The following is a 22,633-nucleotide window of genomic DNA, read 5'->3' as shown; positions in this document are numbered from 1 at the left end:
GTTGAATCTGACAATTAATCTTGATGGTTGTACAGTCGTCTCAAATAAAACTGTGAAGGACCTCGGCATTACTCTGGACCCTGATCTCTCTTTTGACGAACATATCAAGACTGTTTCAAGGACAGCTTTTTTCCATCTACATAACATTGCAAAAATCAGAAACTTTCCGTCCAAAAAAGATGCAGAAAAATTGTTTTGTTACTTCTAGGTTAGACTACTGCAATGCTCTACTTTCCGGCTACCCGGATAAAGCACTAAATAAACTTCAGTTTAGTGCTAAATACAGCTGCTAGAATCCTGACTAGAACCAAAAAGTGTGATCATATTACTCCAGTGCTAGCCTCGCTAAACTGGCTTCCTGTTAAGGCAAGGGCTGATTTCAAGGTTTTACTGATAACCTACAAAGCATTACATGGGCTTGCTCCTACCTATCTTTCTGATTTTGTCCTGCTGTACATACCTACACGTACACTACAGTCACAAGAAGCAGGCCTCCTAATTGTCCCTAGAATTTCTAAGCAAACAGCTGGAGGCAGGGCTTTCTCCTATAGAGCTCAATTTTTATGGAATGGTCTGCCTACCCATGTGAGAGACGCAGACTCGGTCTCAACCTTTAAGTCTTTACTGAAGACTCATCTCTTCAGTGGGTCATATGATTGAGTGTAGTCTGGCCCAGGAGTGTGAAGGTGAACGGAAAGGCTATGGAGCAACAAGCCGCCCTTGCTGTCTCTGCCTGGCCGGTTCCCCTCTCTCCACTGGGATTCTCTGCCTCTAACCCTATTACAGGGGCTGAGTCACTGGCTTACTGGTGCTCTTCCATGCCGTCCCTGGGAGGGGTGCGTCACTTGAGTGGGATCACTGACGTGATCTTCCTGTCTGGGTTGGCGCCCCCCCTGGGTTGTGTCGTGGCGGAGATCTTTGTGGGCTATACTCGGCCTTGTCTCAGGATGGTAAGTTGGTAGTTGAAGATATCCCTCTAGTGGTGTGGGGGCTGTGCTTTGGCAAAGTGGGTGGGGTTATATCCTGCCTGTTTGGCCCTGTCCGGGGGTATCATCGGATGGGGCCACAGTGTCTCCTGACCCCTCCTGTCTTAGCCTCCAGTATTTATGCTGCAATAGTTTGTGTCGGGGGGGCTAGGGTCAGTCTGTTATATCTGGAGTACTTCTCCTGTCTTATCTAGTGTCCTGTGTGAATTTAAGTATGCTCTCTCTATTTCTCTCTTTCTCTCCTCCTTTCTCATTCTCGGAGGACCTGAGCCCTAGGACCATGCCTCACCGTGCTACTGCTCCAGTTTCAACTGTTCTGCCTGTGGCTATGGAACCCTGACCTGTTCACCGGACGTGCTACCTGTCCCAGACCTTCTGTTTTCAACTCTCTAGAGACAGCAGGAGTGGTAGAGATACTCTTAATAGTCGGCTATGAAAAGCCAACTGACATTTACTCCTGAGGTGCTGACTTGCTGCACCCTCGACAACTACCGTGATTATTATTATTTGACCATGCTGGTTATTTATGAACATTTGAACATCTTGGCCATGTTCTGTTATAATCTCCACCTGGCACAGCCAGAAGAGGACTGGCCACCCCTCATAGCCTGGTTCCGCTCTAGGTGTCTTCCTAGGTTTAGGCCTTTCATGGGAGTTTTTCCTAGCCACCGTGCTTCTACACCTACATTGCTTGCTGTTTGGGGTTTTAGACTGGGTTTCTGTACAGCACTTTGAAATATCAGCTGATATAAGAAGGGTTATATAAATACATTTGATTTGATATACTGTACTCTGTACCAACTTCTGCCTACAATTGTATTACTAAAGGAGCATTTTAATACTTTAACAAAGAGTTTGTGTGACGCGCAGCGTGGTACGTGTTCATGTTTATTTATTGAACACTAAATACAAAAATAACAAGAGAATAAATTAAACCGAAACAGTCCCGTAAGGTGCAAACACTGATACGGAAAACAACTACCCACAAGACACAGGTGAGAAAAGGCTACCTAAGTATGGTTCTCAATCAGAGACACCGATCGACAGCTGTCCCTGATTGAGAACCATACCCGGCCAAAACAAAGAAATACAAACACATAGAAAAAGAACAGAATGCCCACCCAAATCACACCCTGACCAACCCAAAAATAGAGACATAAAAAGCTCTCTACGGTCAGGGCGTGACAGTGTGTGTTTCCATTACTAATATATGTTTGATACTGATCATCTGTTGAAGAAATTGACCAACACTTTGGCGAGCTTGCCAGGAGCGAGTGACCACTTCGCTGGACTGACTATTGATCCACGTGCAAACGCTACAAAATTTTAAGGTAAGCAGATGCCTGTTAAAGCTAAAGTCTGTAATTGACTATAGCACATGGTGGTTAATGAGTCATTCTGGCAAGTAAGTGGCGCCTCGCTGTTAAATTTATAAGAACCTACATTTCTTTCTAATAGTGGAATAATAGATAGTGTGAAATTATTGTTACACAACCCGTGGGAGGAAGCACAGACCACCTAGGTGGAAATAGGATATACATTCTTGGGTTAAATGTTTATGATTATGAGACTTGGTGATAGGGCACAAATTCTAAGTATGAAACGCCGATTGTTGATAGAATTGAGAGTGAAATATTTTCTGATAACTGAATTTGTAATTGTTCTGTTTATTATGTTTTCTGTATGATATGACTGGATGGTGGGACACTAAATCAGGAGTTAGTTATAAACAATATAATACCCATGTATTTGATTTAACTGAGTGGACATTCAAATCAGATGCTCAAAGAGGGCATAAACCTTTAAGCATACATCATTGCTATATTAGGGAATACACCTGCCCGTGTGTTACTGACCCACGCTATTTTAATTTAAAAATAAATAGTTTTGAAATAATAGTTTCTCCCTTGGAAGGAGAAGATTATCACAGAGATACCAGGATTGTTGTGGTTGTTACACCAAAGTTTGTACCAGTAACAAATCATCTTGAACCCTTTACAATTTCATGGTTACTCCATAGAGGACGTTTATTTTACACCATCCATACATTACATGGTATTCAGTTATCATTTACTTATCACCCTGCTTTAAATAAACTTATGCAAGTTAAGGGATAGACTATGCAAGTATAGGGTTATTTTGCATTAATTTATCTGTATTCAAATTACATGTAGAGCCTAATAACATTTTTTTAAAATTATTTTACATTTTTGGGATATGGCAGACGGGAGCTCGGAGTTACCTGGGGGACCAGTCGCTATGAAACCCACCACCCCTCTACAATTTTTAGTAGGAAAATACCCCACTATGGGAAAGACTTAACCTGGGTTTTCAAGAAATGCCATGATTGGACCAAAGAAGCCTCTGAATATAGATGGCCTACAGATCGGCCATTTAATAAAACCAAGTATCAACATGTGCAGAATATCGTGAAGAGAAGACAGGAAAATAAGACCAAGGGGTAAAAATAAAATCCACCCTGTTTTCTGTGACTGCTGTAGCCATGTTGAAAACTGAAGGTAACCTATTCTGGACTCAGCAGAAGGCTACCTGCTTAAAGAAACCGGTAACAAATATCAAAGACCCTGCCTTCCTCTAGAATGCAGTGCTCCACCATATGCTCCACACCCACCCCCTCCCCACTGTGGAGATAAATTTGAAGGAATCTATCCATTACTCCCGAACGAACTACTGGATCCAGGTGTTTGTTCTCCAGGGTCTGAAAGAGACAATGTCCCGAGCCAAGGAGGGGAGTCGGAAGTTACCAGGAAGGTTGTCTTCAGGAGAGACCTTTCTTCTGAGTACGAAGACGCAGGGACCTGTTTCCATGTCAGACCAAGGCGATGACTCTTCTCCACCACCAGGTAGAATGTATCAAGAACTTGGAGAAATATGGAATGATGCCAAGATACAATCAACACCTCTCTACCCTAGAGTTACCGTGGCAAAGGACCTCATGGCAACTCAAGAAAAGGTGCACAGAGAAATGGATAACGCTGTTGAGGTCATAATGATAAAGAGCAAAGTCTAAGTGGTAATCACACAGTAAAGGAAGAGAAGATAAGACGAGAGAGAGCGGAAAGTGAAGAAAGAGCGAGAAGTGAACAATACATAAGGCAGTGGGAAGAAAAGAAGAGAGAGGAGAGAGAACGTGAACAATTGAAAGAACACGAAAGTGGAGCTGAAGATGAAGAAGATGTGACTCTCGCGAGACCTAAGGACTCCCGAGCGCGTGCCAGCGGGAAACAGAACATAAAACAACAACTTGATCAATCGAGGGAGACATTGAGGCGCCTATCAACCATGTTTGAAAATGAGGTGACAACATTACAGGGTCGATTTAAAAACGTACAGCCCCGAGCATCAGAGAGACTGGAGATGAAACAGACTGAATGGATGAAGACACAGCCAGGTGAAGATGACCGTCCCATGGGAACGTATCCCCTGGTAATAAAGACCTCTGGTACAGGACAATCGTGCATGTTTACAAACCATGGAGTTTTGGGGACTTGGACACAGCAGCGAAACAATTGCCCTGCATCACTGCAGAGCCTGGAAAAAGATGAAGACTGAAGAAAAAGTAAGGAAGACTGGACTTGACACACAGCTTAAAAAAGCCCAACTGGCCCAACTGGACGAAGGAAAAACCAACAATCTCATGGTAGCCGTTGCCCCTGCTACTCAGTTTCTTCCTCAACCATATGGGAACCCACAACCATACCTACCCACACAGACAACCGCTGCTATGCTGGTACTGCGGTGTGGCAGGCCATACGAGAAACATGTGCCCTCACCAACCACAGCAGCAGCAGCCACACTGGCAGCAGAGGGAAAGGTCAATGGAGAGGGAATGCTGGCAGGGGGAACTTGGTGGAAGACCAGCCTACGCTGGACAGCCTCAACCTGCTTTTTCTAAGACTCAACCAATGAATGGTCGACAATATGGATGGCCCCACCAGCCTCCTGCGACAAACCAGGCGTGGTTCCCACCGCAGAATAATCAGCAATAGGGATGCCCTGACCCTCTTCTCCAGTGTCACCAGTACATATTTCCGGATGGTACCAAATAACCAATCATTACAGCCTCACCTTACGATTCAACTGTTGTTAACCCAGCACAACTGCATGTGTCTCTGGAGGATGGAGAACCACACTACTGTCCTGATCAAGTCCAACGCGATTCCAAGGCCCGACCTGACCTTTATGAAGAACTTCTTGAGCTCCCTGATGTAACTCTCTTTGTTGATGGCTCTGCCTTTATTGATAGGGAGACTGGTAGGAAACATGCAGGGTTTGGTACAGTCTCAATGGATAGGTCATTGTTAATTGAACAGCCCTTGCCTGAACATTGCTCATCACAACAAGCTGAGCTTCTAGCACTTACTAAAGTATGTAATTAGGTAGTGATTTGAATGTTAACATTTATTCTGACTCTGCATACGACATTGGCGTTTGCCTGTCTTGGATAGGTGTTTGGAAAGGTTGGGACTTTGTTTACGCGTCTGGTACCCCTATTAAACACCATTTACAGATAGAAGCCCTGCTTGAAGCTATGTTGCTTCCTGCCAAGTTAGCTATTCTTAAGGTCCGTGCCCACACAGGTAACACTGACAGTGTTAGTTTGGGTAATGCAGCTGCTGATGCTGCTGCTAAGAATGCTGCTTCCCGCTGCCATACTTATGCTGTTTTGCTTGCCTCTCTGTGTACGTCTGAAATCACTGATCTCAAATCAAATCAAAGTTTATTTGTCACGTGCGCCGAATACAACAGGTGTAGACCTTACAGTGAAATGGACCAACACCAGGCTAAGGATACACTTAATCACCCTTTGTGGGAGTCTAGAGGTTGCTTTAGGGCCCTGATGGCCTATGGAGACAATCACTCTCTGGCAAACCAGTTCTGCCTCTGCCTCTCGTCTCCTCTGTGTCTTGCCTGACCCACGGGGTGGGTGAAACCAGGTGTGTAAGAACGTCAGGGGAATGAATTACTGAACTCTCTTTTCCCCCATGTTTGTTTGTGAGTGATTGTTGGTTGGTTTGTAATACGGTCCGTTATTGTGGGCTCGAATTATTGTGTTGTATTTGTGAATATTTGAGCAAATTACATTTATTACTCATATCTGCTGTCCTGCGCCTGACTCCTCTACACCAGCTACACACAGGCACTATTACAGAATCACTCACCACCGAATGGAGTCAGCAGGAGCAGACACCCTCCCTGTGGCGGTAGAGGAGCGCGTCCAGCAGCACGCGACCATGTTGCAACGTCTGGGCACCGCCATGGATCGGGTGCTGCAGACGATGGATCGTTGGGAGAGAGGAGGTCTTCCAGCGCCTCCACCAGCCCCACTACAGCAGGCCCCACTGTCCACCCCTCCTTCACCCGGTCCCAGCGGGATTCGGCTCGCGCTCCCGAGGGAGTATGATGGGACGGCTGCCGGATGCCAGGGGTTCCTACTCCAGCTGGAACTCTACCTGGCGACCGTCCACCCAGCTCCTTCGGGACGTGAGAGCGTGTCCGTCCTCGTCTCTTGCCTCTCAGGCAAAGCCCTGGAGTGGGCCAACGCCGTATGGAGTGAAGGAAACGCGGCGTTGGACCATTGTGCAGAGTTCACCTGAACGTCTCTTCCACCTGAGGCAGGGGACGAGGAGCGCGCATGATTTCACTTTGGACTTCCGGACCCTGGTCACCAGCGCAGGATGGAACGACAGGGCCCTGATCGATCACTACCAGTGCAGTCTGCGCGAGGACATCCGTCGGGAGTTGGCCTGCCGAGACACCACCCTCTCATTGGACCAGCTGGTGGACCTGTCCATCCAGGATCGGTACATCCGAACATCACAACTGTGGGACAGGTACAGGATGGCAACAACAACTGCCCGAGTTACACCAGGAATGCACAATTCCTCCATCAGTGCTCAGACTGTCCACAATATGCTGAGGAAAGGCTGGACTGAGGGCTTGTAGGCCTGTTGTAAGGCAGGTCCTCACCAGACATCACCGGCAACAACGTCGCCTATGGGCACAAACCCACCGTCGCTGGAACAGACAGGACTTGCAAAAAGTGCTCTTCACTGACGAGTCGCGGTTTTGTCTCACCAGGGGTGATGGTCGGATTTGCGTTTATCGTCGAAGGAATGAGCGTTACACCAAGGCCTGTACTCTGGAGCCGGATCGATTTGGAGGTGGAGGGTCCGTCATGGTCTGGGGCGGTGTGTCACAGCATCATCGGATTGAGCTTGTTGTCATTGCAGGCAATCTCAATGCTGTGCGTTACAGGGAAGACATCCTCCTCCCTCATGTGGTACCCTTCCCGCAGGCTCATCCTGACATGACGCTCCAGCATGACAATGCCACCAGCCATACTAATCTTTCTGTGCGTGATTTCCTGCAAGACTGGAATGTCAGTGTTCTGCCATGGCCAGTGAAGAGCCCGGATCTCAATCCCATTGATCACGTCTGGGACCTGTTGGATCAGAGGGTGAGGGCTAGGGCCATTCCCCCCAGAAATGTCCGGGAACTTACAGGTGCCTTGGTGGAAGAGTGTGGTAACAGCTCACAGCAAGGACGGGCAAATTCGGTGCAGTCCATGAGGAGGAGATGCACTGCAGTACTTAATTCAGCTGGCCACACCAGATACTGACTGTTACTTTTGATTTTGACCCCCCCCCCCCCTTTGTTCAGGGACACATTATTCAATTTCTGTTAGCCACATGTCTGTGGAACTTGTTCAGTTTATGTCTCAGTTGCTGAATCTTGTTATGTTCATACAAATATTTACACATGTTAAGTTTGCTGAAAATAAACGCAGTTGACAGTGAGAGGACATTTCTTTTTTTGCTGAGTTTATGTTTGATAATTATATAGACCTGATCATCTGTTGAAGAAATTGACCAACATATTCAATGCATCATTTACATCCACCTTCCTATCCAGCACTCCAGGATGCTCCTCTCTCGGTTCTCTCTTTCGCCTCAGTAGCTGCCCCCACTAAAACTGCTCTCACCCAGTTATTCGTACTATCCACTTCCCCTCTCAAATCCACCCGAGCCATCACCCACTCCCTTAACTCCTGAAACTGATCCCACTTTGCCCTTTCAAACACCCACCTGCCTACTCCATCCACTGACACCTCCTCCTCCCTTTGGCCTACTGTGCATACTATGGGGTAATGTTCACTCCCTACTGTCGACTCCTCCCATACCTCCCACTCACAGATTCCTGCTATCGCACGAGATACCAGAGTGAGGTCCAATGCAGACTCTTTCCCTGTAACTACATCAATCCTAGTCCTTCGGCCATCATTCAGGCACACCAGATCTTTAACTTCTATCAGATTGTCCATCACTTGGCCATTTCCATCCATCCGCATTAAAATCCCCACACCACATTACCTTACTTCTATTCTGGCCCTTCACCCTCTCCAACTCTTCCAGCTCCAATACCTGGCACAGATTATAGTAGTTCACAACCACTATCATCCCTCCTCTCAACCATACCTCCACATATTCCTGTTCAATACCTTTGCCTAGCATCTTGTAGGAAAGTCCACCCCACACACACACACACTTCTGTCCCTATGAACCACTACGTATCCCTGTATTATAAACTCCATATTCGGTTTGAGCCATGTTTCCTGCACACAAATCACACCAGGTTTAGCTGGCATATCCACAATGAAGTTCTTGAACTCCTGCCCATTAGCCAATAGGCTTCGAGCATTCCATTGTAGTACTACCACCATAACTAAGATCCAGTAATACATGGCTCCACCCTCGGCTGATTGAGGTCATCTTGAACCTCTTCCCATGTCAACCCTGTCATACTCAGATGTCTCCCAGCAGCTTCCACTATTAGCTCAATCTTCTCAGTTTCAGACTTTACTTCAGCAGTGCGATTGATAACTCCAGCTATGAACGTCAACAACTTTTTCTTATCTATGTATACCATATCGCCACCCACCTGCCCCATAATCCCCGATCTAGATGCTCCTACCCATCTCTCTCTTGAACCTGTATCTCTCTGGACCTGGACCACCCTCATTGCCTCAGCATAAGACACTCTTCTCTCCACTCTAACTTGTTGCACCTCCACTGCCAGCTTCATAGCCTCACACCCACTATATGCCACATTAAGAGCCTCCCCCCCACAGCTGCAACACTTTGGTTGTACCCCATCCCCACATTTTCCATACTCATGCTCCCCTCCACACCTGGCACATCTCTTTTTCTTTTTACATGCTGTTGCCACATGCCCAAACCTCTGGCATTTATAACATCTTAAAGGCTTCGGTACATATGCCCTCACATAACTCATATACCCTATGGTTACATTATTTGGCAGTACCTGGTCCTTGAAGTGTAACAGAATAGACGGGCTATCTGCCCTAACTCCACCCCTCGTTGCTTGCAATCTATGAACATTAACTAGAACGCCTCCTCTCAAATTGTCCCTTACCTCCTGAATGCTACTACTCACAGGCACTCCTGTTATCACCCCTTTAATCCACTGCTTCCCTGCTTGATCATTCCATCTGCACGACACCACCTAACAGGCTAACCACACCGCTAGCATCGCCTGCGCTTCAAAATACATTTTGAAATCTATGTTATTCAATTATTGCACACACACTTCTCGCGCGCGCCAACGAGCATCTAACGCAGATTGCGCTGCAAGTCTTGCCTCTCCCATCTCCACATTGGTTTATAGAAGCAGGTATCCACGTGCCATCTCCTCATTGGTTATACCTACGTGGGTGACTGAAAGATGATTGAGGTCAGTGGCGGTAATGCACCTAATTTATGAAAGTTGCCAATCGCAATATAAAGTCAAGAGAAGAAAAAGCCTGGAAGGAAGAGGGAGGACTAGGAACGATTCGGTTGACAGTTTTATGTGTGGATTAATTGGCGGAGTAGAGGACCTTGTGCATTTCAGGTAAAATAACTTAATGTTTATATCCCAGGACAAATTAGCTAGCAACAGCAAGCTAGCTAAATAGGACAAATTAGCTAGCAAGTGCAAGGTAACTAGCTAAAGTGCCATAAATGTTTAATGCTTTTCGACCTGTCCCCAAATTAATATAATTGGTTCAGAGTTTGTTTTGATATTTTAATCTGCGTGTTGTGATCGCGCTTGGTGTGGGGGGACAAAATAAATTAATGCACGATGGTGCACGCGGGCAGCCGGTTTGGGTTCCGTGTTCACTTCCCTATTTGCTTTTTAAATGTTTTATTTATTAACAACAAATCAATACAGGAAGTCCATGTGGGAACATAAGTATATACAAATGATATACAATAGACAATTGGGCTAGGGGGTACAATATCACAAGGACCTTAAGGGACAAACCTACACTCATTATTCTAACAGCTTTTTTATTAGTAGAGTAGAGTATTTAATTGTCTTAAAATACAGTTCAATTTATTTTTGTATGGTAAGAAAACGTGTTTTTTTGTTTATAAATGTACATTTTTGAATATGAAATTAAATTAATTACATAGAAGTAAGCTGAAACATTTTTATCGTAGGTAAAGAATCCAAGCAGTACATCTCTCCACAATAGTGTAAGATCTTCATAAATGTGTTAAATGATAAATCTACTAATGTCTTGCCACAGTTTTCTTACATGAATACGATGCCAAAAAAGATGCAACACTGTTTCTGGGTGATCATTACAAAAGGAGCAATTTGAGTTGACGTTTGCCTTAAACTTCTTCATATAGTGGTTGGCAAGTTAATATTCATGAATAATTTTAAAGGAAACTTCCTTAATTTTGTTAACAAGTAGGTATGTGTGTGGCAACATCCAAACTTTTTTCCAACAGATATTATCAATAAATCCATTCCAATAAGGCATGACATAATGTATAGATAGATACAACATCCTGCTGAAACAAGGTTTGTATCGCTCTGTTGAATGGACCAAAAGAGAAACAAATTTTTCCTACTGATGAGTCAACAGGTTCAACGGAAGGGAGGCACTGAGGGTCAGGTCTTGACACGTTCCTGAACAGTAGAGCAACACCGGAGGGAATGGCATCTAAAACAATTGCAAAATCTTTAGGTGTTACAGGGACCTTGTAAAGTGATAAGAATTCCTTATAACTGAGTAAAAGACCCTCTGCATTTACCAGTTGGCTCACCAATAGGATATTATTTTAAAACCAATATTCTAAAAACAAATAAGTATTTTTATACAATATATCCCAATTATTCCATATATAATATCTGTGTGGAGAAAAATTATGCTTATAAATTAAGGACCATGACAAGAAAACCTGCCGATGAAAAGCAGAAAGTTTCACTGGAACTTTGTCAATATTATAATTGCAAACCAACATGAAGTTAAGGCCACCAAAAGTAGAGAAGACATGATGAGGAATAAAATTCCACATAGAAGTGGCTCTTCTTAGGAATTGTTTAATCCAATTGATCTTAAAAGGTATTATTTAAGGTAGTAAAGTCTAGAAAATTCAGCCCACCATTCTCATAAGTGTTCATTAGAACAGTTTTCCTAATGTTATAGGTACGGTTTCTCCACAGAAAATTGAAAAGCATCTGGTCTATCCTTGCTTATTTTACTGTCAAGATGTAAAGATAGAGTGCCATATGTTAGTCTAGAAATACCTTCAGCCTTGGTTATTAGGACTCTTCCTTTTAAAGATAAGTCCCTCTGTTGCCATTGCTTTAGCTTCGTCTGGGTTTTTTTAATAAGAGGGCTAAAATGTAGTAAGCCTCTAGACTTCTGATCCTTTGTAATGGTTATGCCTAAATATGTAAGTTCTTCTTTTACTGGAATACCATAATATGAAGGTATCACACAAGTTTTGACAGCCATGAGTTCACATTTATTAATGTTAAGATATACACCAGACGCTTTGGAAAATGTTTGTATTACATTGATCGATATCGGAATTTGGTTAGCATCTTTCAGAAAAAGTGTAGTATCGTCAACCAGCTGGCTTATAATCATTTCTTTACCAGCTATCGAAATACCTATATATTTAAAGAATTAAAAATAAGTTGGGTTATTAATAAAAACAGGTACAGAGAGATAGGACAACCTTGTCTAATTCTTCTCTTTTACTCAAATCTAGGTGAGGTGCCATATTTCAATTTGATATAGCTGTTACCATTTGTATAGAGAGTCTTAATAGCCTTACAGAAAAAATCTCCAAAGCCAAGTCTCTCAAGTGAGTGGAAGAGGAACTGATGCTCTACTGTGTCAAATGCTTTATAAAAATCTAAAAATAATATTAAACTATCCTCGGTTATTAGGTCTGAGATGTCAAGCATGTCTAATACTAGTCTGACATTGTTAGAAATAAGTCTGTTCCTCATAAAGCCAGACTGTTTCATCAATGATTGCATCCAGGACTTCTTTAAATCTTTTTGCAAGTAGTAAGGCTAATATCTTCTAGTCATTATTAAGAAGACAAATTGGACGCCAGTTATCGATGAGCAGCACTTCTTTTTTAGGCTTAGGTATCAGTGTTATTAACCCCTGACTCATTGTAGGAGGGGGAACAATGTTTTTAATACTCTCTAAAAAGACTTCAAATAGGAAGGGAGCTACTTGTTCAGAAAATAATTTGTACAATTCTGATGTAATTCCAACAACACCAGGTGATTTTTTGATCTTTAGATGTTTGATAGACTATAATCTCTTCAACTTTGATGGATTCATCACACTGTTTAGATTTAATATCACTGATAGAGTGAACATTATTCAGTGAGTCAAAAAACACATGTGGATTCCTGACAGTACGTAGAGCTATACAATTATCTGTAAAAATTGCTACAGTATTTAGCGATTAATTTTGGTCATCTGTAATTACACCATCAATGTTTAACTTATGTATAGTGTTATTTTTAAGAGTGAAATTTCTCAAGTCTAAAGAAATAGGATGATTTCTGTTCTCCCTCCTCAATCCATTTTTCCCCAGATCTAATAAAGGCTCTGTCTGCTTTTAATCTACATATATTATCCAGTTTATTTTGTAACTCAATTAGTTCCATCTTCTCCTCCCCGAGAGGCCGGCTGGGGACCTCTGAGAAAGGGAAGTTATCTTAATGATCACCTTTTTCCTCCTCAGCTCTTCTGGTCTAAGCAAGATTACTACCATATTTTCTAAGGTATTTGGACACCTCAAATTTAAAGAGCTCCCAGTTCTTGCAATAAGATTTTTCTTCACAAGCCCTTTCCCAAAGGTATGAAAGCAGATCTTTAACCTCAAACTTAACTATATCATTATTTAATAATGAGCTATTTAGCTTCCAGTAGGATGCTCTACCACGGTTAGTATCAGGGGTAAATATTTTGATATCAATGTAAATGGCCCTATGGTCTGTGAGGGGAGTAGTACAAATATTTGTAGTAACACACTCACTATCAATACATTTGGATATAAGCCAAAAATCCATTCTGGATTGTCTGGAACCTGTTTTGTTACTCCAAGTGAATGATCTGTTGGCCGGAAACCTCTCTCTCCATATATCAGTAAGATCAAACTTTTTCATAAAAAGTATTAAACCCACATTCTGATTGGTTGGCCTACCTGGGGGCCATCTGTCAGTTGAATTATCTATAGTAATGTTAAAGTCCCCTCCTATCAAGAATAACAAAATCGGAAATTTAGATAACCAATGAAGTATGTTTCTCTATAGATTCAAGCAACTCATCATTCTCATGTTTGGTGTTGTACCCGTAGAAGTTTACAGTAATGAGTGTAATGTCATTGTAACTCATAATTCTCATGTTTGCCGTTGTACCCGTAGAAGTTTACAGTAATGAGTGTAATGTCATTGTAACTCATAATTCTCATGTTTGCCGTTGTACCCGTAGAAGTTTACAGTAATGAGTGTAATGTCATTGTAACTCATAATTCTCATGCTTGCCGTTGTACCCGTAGAAGTTTACAGTAATGAGTGTAATGTCATTGTAACTCATAATTCTCATGTTTGCCGTTGTACCCGTAGAAGTTTACAGTAATGAGTGTAATGTTATTGTAACTGATCACAAGACAAATAAAGTGACCAAAGGGGTCACATTCCGAGTGTAGAATATTACCACCAAAGGTATTTTTCCTTGTAGTGACGCCAGCGGAGTGTTCAGACAGATGGGAAAGCCAAATATCGTTGCCCACTGTGACCTCCAGGAGTTGGCATCAGCCGAAAATTAGTGAGACTCTTGAAAAAAGCAAAAATCTGTTTGAAATTGTTTAGCAAATAAAAATAAGGCCTTGCGCTTCACATTGTTTCGTAACCTTCCCTATTTGCTTCACTCCGAGAGCTTTCTCCCTCTGCGTCATGTCCTTACTGAACACCAACAAACTCCCATCTCTTAACACTTGAGCATTGACAACTTCCCCAATCAACTCTTTTATCACAGCCGTCAACCTTATCGGACTCATCGCCCCTACTCCCCCTTCCTCCCTAAATGTCTGAATCACTTTATGCTCCTCCTCACCTCCATGCTCCCCTCGCATCTTATCTTGCCCTTCTTCGGCACATTCTACCTCTGAACTGCCGCTAGCGTTAGAAATGATGTTGCTCTCCTCAAACTTCCTTTTCTGCCTCTCTACCTCCATAGACCTCTCGATCCCCTTCAAACCCCCACTCCCTTTCTCTCCCGCTTTATTTCTGAAGGCACACCCATTTCCTGAAGAATTGCATTATGGGCCCCAGAGTACAGAAATAGTGTCCTCTGCGTGTATACTTCATATTTTGGCAAATTTAGTATGACATCCGGGAACCTTTGGCATACTAACTATATCATACTATGACAAATAAGCATACTACAGTATATACTCAATTCACTTTACAAATAGTGCGGTTCGTATAGGTATTCAAACACAACTTTGCTATACAGTCGTGGCCAAAAGTTTTGAGAATGACACAAATATGAATTTTCACAAAATTTGCTGCTTCAGTGTCTAGATATTTTGTCAGATGTTACTATGGAATACTGAAGTATAATTACAAGCATTTCATAAGTGCCAAAGGCTTTTAATGACAATTACATGAAGTTGATGCAAAGAGTCAATATTTGTAGTGTTAACCCTTCTTTTTCAAGACCTCTGCAATCCGCCCTGGCATGCTGTCAATTAACTTCTGGGCCACATCCTGACTGATGGCAGCCCATTCTTGCATAATCAATGCTTGGAGTTTGTCAGAATTTGTGGGGTTTTGTTTGTCCACCCGCATGGACCCAAAATATTGATGTTTTGTTCCCCGAGCCACTTAGTTATCTTATGGCAAGGTGCTCCATCGTGCTGGAAAAGGCATTGTTCGTCACCAAACTGTTACTGGATGGTGGGGAAAAGTTGCTCTCAGAGGATGTGTTGGTACCATTCTTTATTCATGGCTGTGTTCTTAGGCAAAATTGTGAGTGAGCCCACTCCCTTGGCTGAGAGGCAACCCAACGCATGAATGGTCTCAGGATGCTTTACTTTTGGCATGACACTGGACTGATTGTAGCGCTCACCTTGTCTTCTCCGGACAAGCTTTTTTCCGGATGCCCCAAACAATTCGGAAAGGGGATTCATAAGAGAAAATGACTTTACCCCAGCCCTCAGCAGTCCAATCCCTGTACCTTTTGCAGAATATCAGTCTGTCCCTGATGTTTTTCCTGAAGAGAAGTGGCTTCTTTGCTGCCCTTCTTGACACCAGGCCATCCTTCAAAAGTCTTTGCCTCACTGTGCGTGCAGATGCACTCACACCTGCCTGCTGCCATTCCTGAGCAAGCTCTGTACTGGTGGTGCCCTGATTCCGCAGCTGAATCAACTTTAGGAGACGGTCCTGGCTCTTGCTGGACTTTCTTGGGCACCCTGAAGCCTTCTTCACAACAATTGAACCGCTCTCCTTGAAGTTCTTGATGATCCGATAAATGGTTGATTTTGCTGCAATCTTACTGGCAGCAATATCCTTGCCCGTGAAGCCCTTTTTTGTGCAAAGCAATGATGACGGCACGTGTTTCCTTGCAGGTAACCATGATTGACAGAGGAAGAACAATGATTCCAAGCACCACCCTCCTTTTGAAGCTTCCAGTCTGTTATTCGAACTCAATCAGCATGACAGAGTGATCTCCAGCCTTGTCCTCGTCAACACAAACACCTGTGGTAAAGAGAGAATCACTGACATGATGTCAGCTGGTCCTTTTGTGGCAGGGCTGAAATGCAGTGGAAATTTTGTTTTGGGATTCAGTTAATTTGCATGGCGAAGAGGGACTTTGCAATTAATTGCATTTCATCTGATCACTCTTCATAACATTCTGGAATATATGCAAATTGCCATCATTCAAACTGAGGCAGCAGACTTTGTGAAAATTAATATTTGTGTCATTCTCAAAACTTTTGTCCACGACTGTAGTATTTCCCACCTCCGCCTCGTTTTCGTTTCAAAATGGCTCCTGTGTGACTAAAGCGTAAAAAAAAGAAGAAATTGCCTTGCCAGCGCTAAACTCTACCAATTTTAAGGGTTGTTGCAGTCTCATATTTACGGTAATGCATGTTTACGTCACGAGTTGAACGGAAGTGTGATTACGCACGCATCTCTTACTTTAAACATTGTTGGCCTTAATCGATATTTTACATATGCCAAATTGGACTACTATCAACATTTGCCATAGTGTAAGAATTTTTATTAATTGATTATTTATTGCATATTGGCTAGCTACAAAATTGTAACATATTTACTTAACAGAGAATACTGGGCTGGACAAGATGGCCAGCTGCAATTTTCAGGCACAGTTGGTATCCGTTATGGAGGTATTAGCTAAAGCAGCTGTAGCAGAAATAAACAAACGTGTAGCTGATAGCTGTGCTGTTATACGTTTGGAAATGACCCAAAGCCAGCGAGATATTGATGTACTGAAAAGGAAGTGGCAAATGATGGAGAGCGAGTTGAAGAAGACGCGAGGACGAGTCAGAAGAAAAGGTATATAGATGTGTTGTTATTCATGGTCATTTGATTGCATCATGGAGCAACTGAAGAAAAGCACGAGTGAATATTTGACTGAATACAATTGTTTTCCAGTTTTTTATCCCATGGCATCAGAGAGATCTTCATATCCAGTCAAGATTGTTTTGAACAAGCAGAGTAGCTCACAGTGGAGAGACGAAGAGCTGTCTGTTGAAGAAGACTCTCAGCCACAGGTGTGATACAACACCTTTACAATTACAGAAATCCAGGGGCCTCGTAACTGTTGCATTCATTCACACTATCTGCGTGTGCCATTACTGACAAGACTGCGCATATACAAACATATATAAATGTATTAACTTGGCCCACGCATATTTCCAGGTATACACCAGACCCGTCGTGAAACAGTGAGTGCGTGATCGAGAGCATTATAAACTGGGTGGTTTGAGCCCTGAATGCTGAATGCTGAGGCCAAATTAAATGAGAGATGACATGGTCATTTGTTTTAGGATACTTAATGAATATGAACCCATCATGGGCAGAAAAGGAGAGGGATTTATTATGGTAATGTTATGAAAATATCTATTATGTTACAAATTAAATTTTGTCTACTGGAGAAATGTTGAATTACAGTTTTTCAGACCGTACAGAAGTAGCCTACAATCGTTTGTTCTATTGTTAAACTGTGCTCTGGATCAGATGGCATGGAGCAAAATACTTGAAATAGCTTATCTAATTACTACTGTGAAGTGGGCCAATTAAATGAGAGACCGGGAGAATGGAATCTAACTTGTTGTAGGCCTGTAGGCTACCTGATGAGTATGAAACCATCACAGAAGAGGTGATTCATTTCATCTGCAATGGTCATTGAAATTAAATACATAATAGCCTAGGCAATTGCCTATTTCTAATTATTTTAAAATACAAAGATAAACTAAATTGATGTTCTCTTCTCACTAACGGCAAACAATTGTATCTTGTTATTAACCTGTTATTTGTTATGAAAAAAACATGGCCATCTTAACCCCCATTTGCAAGAAATACTAGGCTACTTGCGTGCTTGCAATGCAATGCTTCAACCACATAGAAACTGCATTGGCATGGTCTAAATGTTGCAGGAAGGTGAGCACATTCTCTGGCCAAGTTAAGTATTTATGAATGGCCACGCATGTTTTGGGGTATATTTTGTACATACGCATGGTTTTAAATGAGGCCCCTGACCTCTAGGATCAATTCTGTTATTGGAATATCAGGAGAATTTATTGCTTTTGTGTGAATTATGAGTATGAAAAGTGTTCGAAATGGTGTGTCCAGAGTAATAACCTCAGTCCCTGTTACAGCCTACAGATGTGGAGCAGAGAGTGGAGACTGAACCCATACTGATCAAAGATGAGGAGACAGCAGAGGACGTGTGGAAGGCTAACGCTCAGGAAGAGATCAGGATCACTGGAGAGGGTGGGTGTGACCATAAGGGGAACTGCTCTGTCTGTCTATGGAATACTGTGGGTGTGGTGGTATGCACGTTCCAAATTGCTACATTGGTGTTTTATGTTCTGGTATACATAGAGCACGGACACACAGTCAGGTCTAAAGCAGTCATGTTTTGCAACAGTTAAGGGTCTGTTGTAATGTTTATTTTTATCTTTATCCCTAAATCTTTAGAGTCTGGTTCCAAGCCTGGGAAACCACCATCCTTTGAACAACGGCACTGTGACGAGGACTTCATCACACAACCCAGCATGTCTCCCGAAGACTCAGTGGAACATTACCCCAATTCTGATCGTCCAGAGGAACCAGGAACACCCCGGCTCGCTTCTACAGAGGTATTCCGCACAGAGCAGCACCGGCCAGCCAAGGACGAGGACTCACTAGAGCTAGTGATGGTGAAGAATGAGAAAGAGGAGGAGCTGGGGCAGACTACAGCCCTGGCAGGACCTGACCAGTTTGTCATGGATGAGTCTGATGGTCAGCTGTGGACCTCTGTGGATCCAGGCGGAGACACTGACCCTATCTGCCACCCAGATTTCTCCTTTCATTCCACAGAAGAGTACTCTCAGAATATCTCAATTTTCCCATCTCATAGTGGGCTGCCATCTGTTCCTACTATGACAGATGATGTAGGGCCATCGCTTCACTCTTCTATAGGAAAACCACATGCTAACATGTTCAGTGCAGCAGCACACATGAAAAGACATGTCAGGACATTGGCTGATGAGACTAGACAACAGATGCCAGAGGGACAGAGTAGCGAGACGCTGAACTCAAATAATGATGGAAATAGTTTAGCTCTACAGCCAAGGCAGCATCAATACAGGGCTTCAGAAGCAACAGTGAGATTGAGTGAGTGCATGACAGGGTCAAACATGGCCACCACCTCCACCTTCTCTGGATACAGCCTGAGTCACAGTAGTTTTAACATGGTGAAGAGAATGAGGAGTCAGTGGAGGTCGGGCGCCACCACCGAGAGGCGTTTCAGCTGCACCTTTTGTGGGAAGAGCTTCCAGCGTTTCTGCCAGCTCAAAGTACACCTCCGGAGTCACACCGGAGAGAAACCGTACACCTGCGAACAGTGTGGCAGGAGTTTTACCCAGCAGTGCAACCTGATCAGACATGCTGTGGTCCACAGCGGAGAGAAGCCCTTTGAGTGCAAACAGTGTGGGAAATGCTTCACCCAGCGCTCTAGCATGAAGTCACATCAGAAAACTCACATAGGAGAGAGTCCAGTGTCTCAATACGTGGTACCCGCATACCCTGGGGATCCACACACAGGTTTAAAGCGCAACTGAAGGCAATAAACATCTTCTGATATAAAAAGGCTATGTATCACCGATGAGTCAAACATTTATTCTATTGTCAAATTGTAAATAGGATAATTGTGTTCATAAATTCAGTCTCATCCAAAACTGAGTTTTGTAAGTACTTTCGACAGAACTTACTTTTGGGTTGCGTTTTGATTTTACCAATGCTCACTTGCCCACTAACACCAGATACACAGCTGTGGTGATTGTGGTCTATCCAATCCACCGTAGAACACACAGCTTTTCAGACACACCTGCCCATCTCACTTTGTTTAACTTGAGAAATACAGCACCAAACATCTTAACTATAAGTAAAATTACTCAACTAAAACCTCCTCGTCAAAAACGTCCAAGTTAACTCAAGAAGTCTATCTTAGATTCATAATACTGGCATTGTTCCTATGGTGTTTCATGGGGGACAAACATTATTAACTGCCACATCGAACCTCACCCCAAGTCTGAAATCTGTTTTTTCTTAAAAAGAGCAACAGAGAAATGTGGAATTAGTGCGTTCAGTCACTCTTTAATGTTGTCTCAAATCAGATGAATCAAATAGATAATAATTGCATAGTTTTCCTGTAACACTTTCTATGTAAAAATGTGTTACAGAAGGTAATTTGAGACATTTTGACAAGCTTTTCCTCCAAATTGATTTGTAAAATGGTTTTCATGTTTGACTGTTGACGGCTCTTCACTTTAATTTCAACAACGTATTTCCAACTGGTAATGTGTGTTTGTACCACAAAATCATAAAAACCATGCTATATTCAATAACATATATTTATTGAAAGAGTCAATTTGCCAAAATAAAAAGTTTTAGCTTCACTGTCCGAATAAATAGTAGGGGAGTGTTTATGTATGTGCCTTAAAAACCCTAAGTAAAGAACCTCAATGTAAATCAGCTATAATGCATCAATAGTTACTTGAAATATATCATGAAAGGAAGTTTACATGAAACTAGTTTATGGTCTTTGTTTGCCAGTTGTGTTTCAAACAAGTTATATACTTTTTTTCTATCCTTTAATAAATACCATACCACATTTTCAGAATGGTTTCATTAGGTTGTGTCGATGAGAATGGAGATTACAATGTCAAAGCTGCACACACGTACAGTTTTATCAATTGTGGCCACCTCCCTGTTTTCCATTTTGTCCCGCGGAGTCTTCACAAACTGAAGAGGAAGTGGCCCATTAAGAATATGGAACCTCCCCTTCAAGACGCCGATCACCCACTTTTTAACAAAATGCACATTCATATTTTCATAATATTATTTTGGTTCATGAAATATGTCATAGCCTTTCAACATAGTTTTGTCTTTCGGAACCACGACAGCCAACGCTCCGTCCTTGTTCATCCTATAACATCCTGACTCTTCTCCACTCTGCTGTTCTCGGGTGCGTTCAGCAGGATGCAACGTTTTAAAACATTTGTACCTTTGGAACCAACCTGGTCTAAGAGCATTTCATATTATTCTGCAGGTAAATCTGAGACACTCCATTTGGTATGATATGTTACATTTTTGTATGGTATGTATTCATTTGTGGATGTCCATCACCCATTTCATATGATATGTTTCGAATTACAATTCAAATATCTTACGAATTTTCAAAATGTACAATATGTTACGAATTCTAGCTAGGTGGCTAACGTTAGCTAGCTGGCCAACATTAGCTGGGCTAGGGGTTAGGGTTAAGTTAAAGGGTTAGCGGAAGGGTTAGCTAAAAGGGTTAGGGGAAGGGTTAACTAACATGCAAAGTAGCTAAAAAGTAGTTAAAACGTTGCTAAAATGCTAAACTTGTCCTTGATAAGATTCAAACGTGCAACCTTTAACGTTATGCATCCACCCGACAAACCACCCTACTTTCATTTTTGCCCTAAGTAACCATCTGTCTTGTGTAACCAATCATATCATACTAATTTGAGAGTCCCGGAGGTATATTTACTATGTTATGTCTAGTCTATGAGACCGGGCTGTTGGAACAGCCTGCTGGAGGATCTGACGGCCTCAGAGACAGTAGACATTTTTAAGAGAGAGCTCAAGACATACCTTTCTATCTGTGCTTTTATTTAGGGTAATTTTATTGTGCTATTTTATCTTCCTGATATAATTTTATTTGCTTTATTCAATTTTATTTATCTTATTTTCCTTCCAACAGTCTCTCTGGTTTCACTGTTGTTTTTTTCCTGTTATTATTTTAATGTGATCTGTTTAATTTTAACATTTCCATTTGTCTAGATCATCTATTTTATCTTTGTAATTTTTATTTATTATTTTACTTTTTGTTTTAAAAACTTTGAAATGCATTCACTTGTAGAAATGTGCTCTATAAATAAAGTTTGATGTAACATAGAATTACGCCGTACCGTAGAACAAACATGTCTTTCTAACATGGAAATAAGGAATCCTTAGGAGTCCTTCCTCTTCCTAAAACACTAAATACTTTAGAAGAAATAGGAAACTGTTTCAGAAAAGTGCAAGGGTGTCAATACATTTGTCTGGCACTGTATGTTCAGGATATCAGGATGGTCGGACTTGGCTAGTTTGTTGCAACATCAGGCAGACTCTAATCGTCACTTGGGCATGCGAGTCTGCATCAATTCCTTCCTTGTATTAATTATTATCACTTGTTTTCACTTTTAATTGGAAAATAAATAAACCTATGTAAATATACACTGTTTTATTTTCTCCACAGAGAAGAAATCTTTCCATATTCCCTATCAGAAGCATCAGAAATATATTGCTCAAAAAAAATAAAGGGAACACTTAAACAACACAATGTAACTCCAAGTCAATCACACTTCTGTGAAATCAAACTGTCCACTTAGGAAGCAACACTGATTGACAATACATTTCACATGCTGTTGTGCAAATGGAATAGACAACAGGTGGAAATTATAGGCAATTAGCAAGACACCCTCAATAAAGGA

General features: G+C 42.2%; 1 protein-coding gene across 2 annotated transcripts; it reads left to right on the top strand.

Moving 5' to 3' along the window:
• Positions 1-16,475: 16,475 nt before the first annotated feature.
• On the top strand, positions 16,476-20,748 carry LOC110530554 (zinc finger protein 544). 2 transcript variants are annotated; one of them, XM_021613735.2, is made up of 4 exons: positions 16,480-16,922; positions 17,022-17,140; positions 18,248-18,362; positions 18,570-20,748. In XM_021613735.2, the coding sequence occupies exons 1-4, from the start codon at positions 16,709-16,711 to the stop codon at positions 19,691-19,693; spliced, it is 1,572 nt and encodes a 523-aa protein (XP_021469410.2). In that variant the 5' UTR covers positions 16,480-16,708; the 3' UTR covers positions 19,694-20,748. The 2 variants fall into 2 exon arrangements, with proteins under 2 accessions (XP_036842096.1, XP_021469410.2); XM_036986201.1 differs by lacking the exon at positions 17,022-17,140 and having other exon boundaries at positions 16,476-16,615.
• Positions 20,749-22,633: the final 1,885 nt, after the last annotated feature.

This window comes from Oncorhynchus mykiss, chromosome 8 (assembly GCF_013265735.2).
Source record: "Oncorhynchus mykiss isolate Arlee chromosome 8, USDA_OmykA_1.1, whole genome shotgun sequence".
Taxonomy (NCBI): Eukaryota; Metazoa; Chordata; class Actinopteri; order Salmoniformes; family Salmonidae; genus Oncorhynchus; species Oncorhynchus mykiss.
The sequence above is the reverse complement of the archived record's forward strand: the minus strand, read 5'-3'. Positions and strand labels throughout refer to the sequence as shown.

Bases quoted from the DNA above. Each gene is read 5' to 3' on its own strand.
- LOC110530554 (XM_021613735.2), top strand. From the start codon at position 16,709: ATGGCCAGCTGCAATTTTCAGGCACAGTTGGTATCCGTTATGGAGGTA. The intron at 17,141-18,247 runs GTGTGATACAAC...TCCCTGTTACAG, and splicing joins AAGAAGACTCTCAGCCACAG to CCTACAGATGTGGAGCAGAG. The intron at 18,363-18,569 runs GTGGGTGTGACC...CTAAATCTTTAG, and splicing joins GATCAGGATCACTGGAGAGG to AGTCTGGTTCCAAGCCTGGG.